Source organism: Gossypium hirsutum, chromosome D13 (assembly GCF_007990345.1).
Source record: "Gossypium hirsutum isolate 1008001.06 chromosome D13, Gossypium_hirsutum_v2.1, whole genome shotgun sequence".
NCBI classification, from domain to species: domain Eukaryota; kingdom Viridiplantae; phylum Streptophyta; class Magnoliopsida; order Malvales; family Malvaceae; genus Gossypium; species Gossypium hirsutum.
The window spans coordinates 18,809,716-18,821,434 of record NC_053449.1 but is presented as its reverse complement, the minus strand read 5'-3'; the positions used below and the strand labels follow the sequence as shown (position 1 = coordinate 18,821,434).

Here is an 11,719-nt window from a genome sequence, read left to right as displayed (position 1 = left end):
ATATTTTCTTATTTCAACATTATATATTATTTTAGTTTGGCCCTCCCAATAAAGATTCATCAGATTCCAGTTTTAGCTTAGACTGTTTCTTTGTTTATGAGTTGACGAATAGAAGGTGCTAACTTGTTAATTTAATTAAAGATATTAGTCCACTTTCCTCCTGACATGTGGACTAGTTCAAAGTGATAAGACTTTGGCCTTCACTTTTAATATATTAATAAAAGATTACTACCAGTTGGACTGTTACATCTTTGCATGTTACATATGCATAAATATTAGGGATAATAGCATATTTGAAAATGTTGATTTTGGTACTCAACTTTAATTCCGTCAATCAGGACATGTGGCTCAATTATTTTGTTTTAGACCATAGAGATTAACAATATTTATGGAATAAAGAAATATATTATCAGTGTACCACAATCATTATTATCATCTTAAATAAAGCTACTATCTTCTCCATTGAAAAAGATATAATTTTGGAGTGGGTTGTTTGATTTTAGGGAGAATGAGACGAAAATCCATTAAAAAGCCTTCAATACTTATCCCACAGTACAAACAACATGCTTTTTTTGTTATGAGAGAGGAGGAGAAAATGTAGTCTTTTCTAATCTCTCATGCACCAAAATCTTCATTTCATTACCATTTTGACACTTGCATTTTTCTATTTAATTCAATTCTCACTTTTATCTTAACCTTCAAATTTTATACTTCTCAATTCACTCTAAAATGAATGGAAATGTTAATGTCTGTTAATTTTATTGACGTAACAATCCATGTGTATGCCATGTCAACAATTAATTAATTTTTAAAAATTAATTTTATTTTAATTTTTTTATGTTTTTTATAATTTTTAATATTTTTTAATTTTAAAGTTTAAAAAATGATTAATTCTTATTGTGGCATCCACGTATATACCAAAGTTAACATACGGTAACTTTTTCATTCATTTTTTGGTAATTTGACAAATAACATCTACTCTCAAAATCTAAAAGAGACAAAAAATTAAATATAGGGCTAGCAATAAGAAATTTAGTGAATATCAAATTAAAAAAATTAATAAGTATCAGAATCAAATATATGAAAATTGTCAATTTTTTGAAATTTTGATAAATAAAAAATTTTAATAAAATTTCAAACATATTTCACGCACATTAATATTTACCAAATTTTTTATTAATAAATATTATTCATATATTAAAAAATTTTATTTACCAAAATTTTAAAGTATTTTCATATATCTGGTTTGGATACTCACTAAATTTTTTATTTACCAAAATTTTAAAATTGAGATAAGTTAAAAATAATAATGGGTCCTCATTTTTAAAAAAGAAATTTCACAATCCCCTAATTTGATCAAAAGAAATGATGATTTGATGTATAACATATTCAAAAGTGGATTTATTATGAGTTCGAGGTCTTTTGTACTCGATTTTTTCGAACTCAAATTTTTTTTTATTTCGGCTCGGATCTGGCTCTGACGGATTCAAATATTTTTAAAGTATATAAGTTATGCATATTTTAATTTCGAATGTAATAATTTATTTTACTTTTATACGATGACAACACAATTTAAATTTGTCTTATAAAAAGTATAAATTATATATATTTAATAAAGTTATTCTATATAAAATAATTAAAGTCCTTATTGTATGTAAAATTTATTATTTTATGGTATTATTTTAATTAACGGAAACCTCTTCTATTGTTCATTATTTTATTATATTGGCAATAGAATAACTTTTTATCTTTCTTATTTAATTTATAAACCTAATGCTCATATTCTAAAATATTTATTTCAGAACCCAAATAATATACTCATTATTACCCAAACTCAAAATACACTAATTATACCCCAAATCTTAAGTCCAAAATAAAAATAAATTAAACTCAATACCCAAATACAATTTGTAAAAGTTAAAGTCCAATTTAAAATCTAATTTAATATATTAAATTTTTAATAATATTTTATATATTTCTAGTTATAGATATAAACATACATTTTAATATACTAAATTACTAATTACTAATTACTAATTACTATTGATGTTATATCTTTTATTATAATCTATAATATAATAATTATATATATTAACACTTACAAAATATATTATTTCATTATATAGTATCATATCACATACTTTAATAGAAGAGTAGTACATAATATATTAATTATTATCATATATTGTTATTTATTATTATACTCTAAGCCCCTATACTTTTTCTACATTTGAAAGTTAACCCTCCTACTATATTATATAATGCTATATCACATTCTATATAATGCATTAATAGTTTATATATAAATATATATATGTATTAATAATTAAACATTATAATATCATGCAATACTATATCTTTTATTATATTCTACAATATAATAGTAGAACATTATATATATATATATTAATTATTATCATATATTATTGTTTATTATTATATTGGTTGAAATATGCTCTAAGTCCCTATACTATTCGTACATTTGAAAGTTAGTCCTCTTACTATATTATGCTACATCATATCATATACTATAATATACAGAGGGCCCCCCTAATTCTCCATTTTGGCCCTTTAAATTTTAAAAAAAAACATTAGTAAAGGAAAAATTGTACTTTGGCCCCCTAAAAATGATAAAATTTTGATTTAATCCTTTAAAAATTATAAAGATATAGACAATTTAATTTTAGCCCCCCTAAATTTTTTTCCTGGCTTCACCCCTGATAATATATTAATAGTTTATATATGCAACAATGACTAAACATTATAATATCATGTAATATTATATCTTTTATTATAATATATAATATAGTGTGTTATATATTACATATTATTTTTTATTATTATACTAGTTGAAATATGCTCTAATTCCCTATACTTTTTATACATTTGAAAGTTAGCCCTCCTACTATATTATATAATACTATATCATATTATATATTAATACTTTATATATATGTATCAATGATTAAACATTATAATATATATAATACTATATCTTTTATTGTAATATGTATTACAATAATAGTTATATACAATAGTAGTACATTATATATTACTTATTATTTTTATTATATTAGTTGAAATACGTTCTAAGTGCCTATACTTTTCGTACGTTTGAAATTTAGACCTCCTACTATATTATATAATTTTATATCATACTATATAATATATTAATAATTTATATATGCATCAATGATTAAACATTATAATATCATGTAATACTATATCTTTTATAATAATCTATAGGCTTAATCCACGATTTAGCCCCTGAAGTATACCCATTTTTCCATTTTGGCACCTAAACTTTTTTCGTCCCAATTTGACACCTAAAGTATCAATTTCCTCTATTTTTCCTCCATTTTGTAACGAATGTTGAGAAAAATTATTAAACAACCTTGGCCAGTGAAAATGTGCCATGTGGCATGTTTTGGCAATGAAAAACTGCCACATGACAAATAGGTTTATTTAAAATAAAAATATTAAATTTAAATTAAAAATATAAAAATATAATATTAAATATTTAAACATTACGAAACCACTTTTGACTTTGACCAAATGTTGACCATCTACGTGGTGCTATTAGAACACACCAAGTGTTATTTTTTAATATTATATATTATATTGATTAAAAATTAAAAATATATATAGAGGCCCAATTTTATCTGGCTCAAACAAACCAAAAGACTAAAAAAACAAATAAGCAAAAATAAAAATAAGCCCATTAATTAAAGGTCCAATCCGTTTATAAGCCCAAGCCCTAACCCAAACCCAATACACTCGAGCCCAAATACTAACCCAATAGCCCAAAGCCCATAAACCTAAAAACTAAATAGGAAACCTTAGAACACTAAAGCCATCTGCACCACAGCCTCTGCCACGTCAGCAAACGCGTTGCCCAAGGTCTGACTCCTCGTCTACCCCCTTTCACTGCAAAGGCATGGCTCCCCAGCGTCGTTGACCACCCCGAACACCTGCAAAAAAGAAAAAGCAAAAGATAGAGAGTAAAAAAATAGAGGAGTAGAACAAAAAAAAAAGAAAGATAGTAATATCTTGTAATATACTTTGGCTATAAAAAACCGAAAACCAGTTGTAATATGGACATTCAAAAAAAAAAGAATACAAAAGAAAAAAACAACAAAAGTTTTAAAAAAAAGGTAGTCCCCTTACTGTTTTTTATTTGTTGAAGAACATACATACAAAAAATATAACAAAATATTAAAGTTTTTTTTTGGTTTACCTGTTAGCCATCGTCATGGGAGGTCCTTTCTATTTGAAAGGTCTCCGAACCCTTAGGGTTCGTCAAGGGCCTCGTCGGGGACTGGGAAACTAAAAGGTTCCTCGCCTTCTAGTCGAACTTCAACTGGGTTTCTAGGGATTTGAAGCCCAGATCTGGACTCTACGCACAAAGAGGGTTTGAAAGGGTAATTTTGGCGATTTCGACCACTAAAGGCGGCGATCGTCGTCATCGATGACCAGTGGCCAAGATGGAGCCATGACAACTTAATGGTTGGACATAAGGGAGGCTCGAGAGAAAACAAGAAAGAAGAAAAGTTTTTTTTTAAAACAAGTGAAATGATTTTTTTTGAAGTTTTTGGCTTATAAAGGGTTCTAGTACGAAGCTATTTTGGGCTTGACTTTCAAACGCCCAAAACGACGTCGTTTTGAGCTTGACCCGACAATTGGACCCAAACCCCTCTAGGATCTACGTGTTTTCAAGGGAAGGGTCTAATCGCTATTTTGGCCCTTCAACTTTTTTTCGATTTCGTCATGTGTTTTATATTTATTTTATTTTCCCCTATAATTTTACTCTTGTGCAATTTAGTCCCCTCTGACCCACTGATAATCCCCCCGGGATTGACACATGTAATGGGGTTGGGATAATTGCCCTCTGAGTCCTTGTACTTTCCTATCTTATTCTAATTTGATCATTTATGTTCCTCTTTTATAATTATGCTTTAAATTTTATTACATTTTCAATTTAGTCCCTTTATTTAATTCGATTCCTTTACTTCATGTTTTAAATTTATGGTCCTTTCAATTTCATTATTCGCGCTTTAGCCCTTCAAATTATGCAATCCTAAATTTCATTTTTAAGTTGTTATTTTATTCTTTTATCTACATTATTATTATGGTATTGATCATGTTATAATTATTGACATTGTCATCATCATCGATTAATGTCGTAGTTGTATTATTATCTACTAATACAATTACTATTATTTTATTACTTTATTATTATTTTATTATATTATCATTTTGTTTTTACCATCGTAGTTCTTTTATTTTATTTTTGCCATCATCATATTATATATCATTTTTAAATATATTTGGTCATTTTCGCACAATATTCAAATAAATTGATCGTGTATCACGTTATATGAACTGAGGAGATGTTCTTTAATTAGGGGTTTCGAGAAATTGTGCCCCAAACTTATGAGGTACGACTATCTCATTGAACCGAAATAATCGAACGTCCTTTTAAAATTTAAAACATATAGGATTTATGTAATAATCAAACGACAAGTATTCTTGTTTTCGGGGATTTGAGATGTCGTGTCCTAACTTACTGGACATGACCTCTTCTTCTCGATTAACTCAAAATAATCGAGCCTTCTTCATAAAATTTAATTTAGATGGTAATATTTTCTCGAATAACATCATGCAAAAGGAGATTTCATTTTAAACTCTCTTCTAATTCTGAATTTCTGACACTAAGACCTCAAATAATCAACTAGGTACCAATTTTGGGCGTTATAAGGGTGCTAATCCTTTCTCATACTTAAACGACTCCCAAACTCACTTCCTGGATTTCGTAGATTGAAAATAATCGTTCTAATAATTTTAACCTTTTATTAAAATGATGAAAGTTCGAGGTGATCCAATCACACCAAATAAAAGGATTGGTGGTGACTCTATTTCCATTTTAAAATAACAAGTCGAATAAAGAAAAAGAGTTTCGACAGCTTGGTGACTCCACTGGTGAATAATAGGAAAGTCAAGCCGCAAGTTGATTATTTTTCAGTCTTTTTGTTGGAAATTAAAAATTCTATTTTATTTAATTTGCAATCCTTTCTTGCATTTCGTCATTCATGTTTTTGCTTTGGTTGAAAAAATGTTTACAGATATTCTTGTTAATAACCTCGAGTTACACAGTGATCTAGACATATGGTCCTATTTTTTGTCGAGGTTTAAGAATTCGTCTTTGTATGTTTTCACACATATTGCATGACATAATCACTCTATTCCGCCGTTCTTAAAAGGGAGTGAGAAGCTATTCCTTCGAGAGGTCTTCACCTCCATGTAGGATAGTGGATCGCTTCCGGGATACATCAGTACCTATGTCTTCGTGAGGTCTTCACATCCGTCCAAACATAAGGAAATGTATTTCCCTGAATTGAACTCAGCCCATATAAGCTTATAATGGATGAGGATTGAGAAATTTGTTGGTTCAGGTACCCTTACTTTAGAACCAAACCGCATGTAAGGAGCCTTAAAAGCCTTTCCTAGGTAGAACCATGTCAAGCCTTTAGCGGTTACCCGAATAGATTTCAAAGAGGAAAGGTTTTAATTGTTATTATTTGATTTGTATTCAAGCTTTATACAAAATGTACTGATTTTGTTTTGTTTTGGTTGTGGTTGCATTGCATTTTCAGCTTAGAGAAAATGTGTTGATTAGTGTTCAATTGCTAAATAGAGAGCTTGTCATGAAAAAGAGATTTCTTGATAAAGTAGAAGATAATGCGGCCATATGAATATGGTCAGAAAAAAGGAAACAAGAGAAAGGTGACAGCCTGTCAGAGGAGAAGATTAGAGATAGGGACCATGTTATGAACGAAGATTTGGCCCAAGTACGAGAAGTGGTTGACCACTTGCAAACCCTAGCAATCCAAGCTAACATTCTGAGCCTGGAATATGAATCGGAGTCAGATCAGGGCCGAGAATTAGCTTGGCTTCTTGGGAAAGTTGAGGTTTTGAATGTTAAGGTGAAGTCGTATATGTATTCACTTTATGTAAAGAAACTTATTTTCTAGTAAAGTTGCTCTAATGGAATTGAACTAGAATGAACGCCTTTTGCATGCATCTTTTCTATTCATTAGCTTTACATTCATTTCATTACATGAAAAGTCCCCTAATTAAACAAGGAATTGTGGCAGTTCCCTCTAAAGTGGGTTTGGCAAAAAATGGTAAACGTGGGCTTGATCATTCAAAATTCAGAGGAGGTACCAGAAGGAGTAAAAAACTAATGTGAATTCCATGCTGCGGAGGGACATGAGATCCAAAAATGCGTCGAATTCAAAAATCTAGTACAAATTTTATTGGACAATAAGGAATTAGAATTTTTTGAAGATATTGAGGATTCAAAAAGGGAATATGTTTGTACCTCCGAAGAGGGAACTAAGGAAAGGAACCTATAAAAAATCCGTCTCTATACCCCTGAAAGTATTCTAAACAACTGGACTGTAAAGGAGATCCCTGTAGTATTTAGGACTATTTTAGATTAATGTTCAAAACACATATGTTGCTCTAAGCTTGGGAGCAATAGGGATCCTTTTGTGAAAAGGCGCATGTCCACTATTTTTATTTCAATGAAAACAATGCACCTTTGTGTCCCACTTGGCAAACATTCTACTATTTTTTTCATTCATACTAATACCATACAGTTAATCATTCTTAAATTCATTTGTTCCTTGGAATTTCTTTTATTCCTATAACAGGTATCCGGATATCAAAGATATGAACGACGCTGCGGCTAACTCCAAGCCTCCTTTTGAGCAAGAGATGTGCCTAGGAGAACCTCAGGACTTTGAAGATAAGTAAAATTGTAACTTGTCTCCTAATCTACTAAGAATGATAGAGCAAGATGAGAAATAGATCTTACCTCACAAAGAGTCTGTGGAAATTGTGAGTTTAAGAGATGAACAAGAAAAGAAAGAGGTGAAAATCAGAACTTGCATCATTACAGAAACAAGGCGAGATCTCATTGAGTTACTTTGAGAATTTTTAAGATGTATTTGCATGGTCCTATCAAGACATGTCTGGTCTGAGTACTGATGTCGTGGTACAAAAACTTCCCATAAAAGAATGCAAGCCAGTTCAGCAGAAACTTTGAAGGATGAGACCTAACGTATGTTGAAAATAAAAGAGGAGGTCAAGAAATAGTTTAACGCTAGATTCTTACAAATGGTCAAATATTCAGAGTGGGTAGCCAACATAGTCCCCATCCCTAAGAAAGATGGGAAATTACAAATGTGTGTAAACTATAAGGATTTAAACAAGGCCAGCCTGAAGGACAATTTCTTGTTGTCTCACATCGATACCCTAGTGGACAACACGGTAGGTCATTCACTGTTCTCCTTCATAGATGGTTTCTTCGGATATAACCAGATAAAATGCATCCTGAAGATATAGAGAAGACCACATTCATAACAATGTGAGGAACGTTTTGTTATAAAGTGATGTCATTTGGACTGAAAAATGCGGAAGCAACATATCAAAGGGCCATGGTGATTCTGTTTCATGATATGATGTACAAAGAAATTGAGGTTTATGTCGATGATATGATCGTTAAATCCCGAACAGAAAATGAGCATGTAAAAGTCTTAAGAAAACTAATCTTAAAGTTGAAGAAATTCCAGGTAAAGCTTAACCCAACAAAATATACTTTCGAGGCCACGTCGGGTAAATTACTGGGATTTGTAGTTAGCGAGAAAATGATTGCAATTTACTCAGATAAAGTCAACGTCATATAGGAGTTACCACCGCCGCGTATTCAAAAGGAAGTTCAGGGTTTCTTAAGGAGATTAAATTACATTGCCCGATTTATTTCACAACTAATTGAGAAATGTGACCCCATATTCCATCTCTTTAAGAAACATAATCCAAGTGTGTGGAATGAGAAATGCTAGAATACCTTCAACAAGGCTAAACATTACTTGTCCAATACCCCAGTGCTGATACTACCTAGCCCAGATAAATCACTAATACTATACTTTGCTGTATTTGGAAATTTTATGGGATGCGTACTAGGCCAACATAATAAGTCGAGGAGGAAAGAAAGAGCAATCTATTACCTCAACGAGAAATTCACTGAATGCGAGATAAGATATTCGCTAAACGAGAAGTTGTGTTACGCCTTGGTCTGGACCATCCAGAGGCTAAGACAATACATGTTGTATCATACGACTTGGCTCATTTCAAAAATAGACCCTCTAAAGTACATGATGAAGTCGATCGCATTGAATGGAAGAATGGCTCGATGGCAAATTTTTCTCTCCAAATTTGATATAATCTATGTAAACTAGAAGGCAGTAAAGATGAGTGCAATAGCAAATTTCCTATCTAGCAGAGCTCTAGAGGATTACGAGCCTTTAAATCTCGATTTTCTGAATAAAGATCTGATGTATGTTGCAACCACTGAAGAAGGTGCTCCAAGAGAATATCCCTATAAACTAAAGATGGCACCTCAAACGCTATGGGTAACAGAATTGGGGCAGTCTTGGTATCTCTAAACAAATATCATTATCCTTTCACTAGTAAACTTGATTTCAATTGCACAAGTAGCATGATGGAATACGAAGCGTGTATCATGGGTATCCGTGTGGTTATAGAACGCAAGATCAAAGTGCTAGAAGTATACGGTGACTCTGCACTAGTAATCTATCAACTCAGGGGTGAATGGGAGACAAGAGATTTCAAGCTGATTGATTATCAAAAGCTGGTTCTTAATTTAATTAAGGAGTTTAATGTTATCATATTCTGCTACCTCCCGCGATATGAAAATCAGATGGCCGATGTCTCGGCTACCTTAACCTCCATGGTCAAAGTGAACAAACAAGATGAACTAAAAGTAATCCATATGAGCATTTATGAGGCCCCGGCCTATTGTTACAATATCGAGGAAAAAGAAAGGGATGATCACCCTTGGTACCATGACATATTGCAATATGTAAAGAATCGTGAATACCCTAAGCAGACAACCAAGAATGATAATAGGATGCTAAGAAGGCAGACCAATGATTATGTCCTAAATGGGGAGATCCTATACAAAAAAAGAAAGGATCAGGTGTTACTAAAATGCGTAGATACTGTCTAGGCCAAGAAAATCCTAGAAGTAGTCCATGAGGGGGTTTACGGAACACATGCTAATGGTTTCACAATGGCCAGACAAATCATGAGATTTGGATATTATTGGTCCACCATGGAAGGGGATTGTGTCAATTATGCCAAGAGGTGTCATAAATGCCAAATTTATAGGGACAAAATTCTTGTGCCTCCGTCACCTCTTCATGTTATTACTTCTCCACGGCTTTTCTGTATGTGGGGCACGGATGTCATTGGGCTGATCTCGCTAAAAGCTTCCAATGGGTATCGATTCATCTTCGTGGTCATTGACTACTTCACCAAGTGGGTAGAAGTTTCTTATGCCAATTTCACAAAGTCGACAATTAGCAAATTCTTAAAGAAAGAGATTATATGTCGGTACGGAATGCCAAAAAAGATTATATCTGACAATGCTTTGAACCTGAACAACAGTACAATAGTGGAGGTCTGTAGTCAATCAAGATCAAACATCACAACTCGGCACCATATCGCCCAAATATGAATGGTGCAGTAGAGGTAGCCAATAAGAATATTAAGAAAATCGTGAGGAAAATGATAAGGACTTATAAAGACTGGTATGACAAAATTACTGTTTGCCCTCTATGCTTATCGAACGTCTGTTAGAACCTTTACTGAGGCAATACTTTTTTCATTGGTTTACGGAATGGAGTCAGTCTTTCCCATTAAAGTTAAGATTCCTTCTCTCCAAGTTTTATCAGAATTGAAATTAGATGAAGCAGAATGGATCTAATTTAGATATGATGAATTGAACTTAATCGGAGAAAAGAGGCTGAAAGCTATCCATAATGGTTAGATGTGCCAAAAAAGAATGATGCGAGCTTATGACAAAAGGGTTCGCCCCAGAGAATTTCATGAGGGGGACCGTGTGTTGAAAAAGATCATTCCCATACAAAAAGACTTCAGAGGAAAATGTATGTCGAATTGGGAAGGACCTTATGTGGTGAAAAATTTTTTTTCTAGAGGTACGCTGATTTTGACCAAGATGGATGGCAGAAACCTGCGTAACCCCGTGAATTCAAATTCAATCAAGAGGTATTTCACCTAAAAAAATGGAGAGGTCAAGGCGAAAACCCGCAAAGGGAGTCTTGAGACCAAAGGAGTTTTGAGTTAAAAACTCGAAAAGGGCGACTCAAATTTGGGCCCAAGAATGGGCATGTAATAGTCATTTCCCCGCAAAGGTAGCAAGAAGGAGGAACTTTACATCTCAAGACATCGACAAAGTACTCTAGATCTCTCAAACACATATCAGGCTCAGATTGATCCTCAACAAGTTTATTCAAAAAAGCTCATACTGCGATATCTGGGGTACCTAATTTCATTTTCACTCATTTTGTGTTCTAGCAATGGTTGCCATTTTAGCTAATCCCTTAATTAAGGTCTTTGCACTCAATAAATTTCAGTCTTATCCATGTCGCAACCTTGTTCAAACATTTTTTGCATTGAAATAATGATTAATGGACAAACGATATTAAAGTAAAGGGATTTATACATATCACTCTAAAAGATTTCTAAATAGTACAGGGACCTAAAATAGGACCACTAGTTGGAAATAACCAAATTTGAAAGTTGGAAAGATCCTGAAACAAATAGTCCAGAT

General features: G+C 32.1%; 1 protein-coding gene across 1 annotated transcript; it reads left to right on the top strand.

Annotated features, from left to right (window-relative positions):
- The first annotated feature begins 9,472 nt into the window (after positions 1–9,472).
- Positions 9,473–10,093, top strand: LOC121224939 (uncharacterized). Its single transcript, XM_041108592.1, has one exon. The coding sequence runs from the start codon at positions 9,473–9,475 to the stop codon at positions 10,091–10,093; it is 621 nt and encodes a 206-aa protein (XP_040964526.1).
- Positions 10,094–11,719: the final 1,626 nt, after the last annotated feature.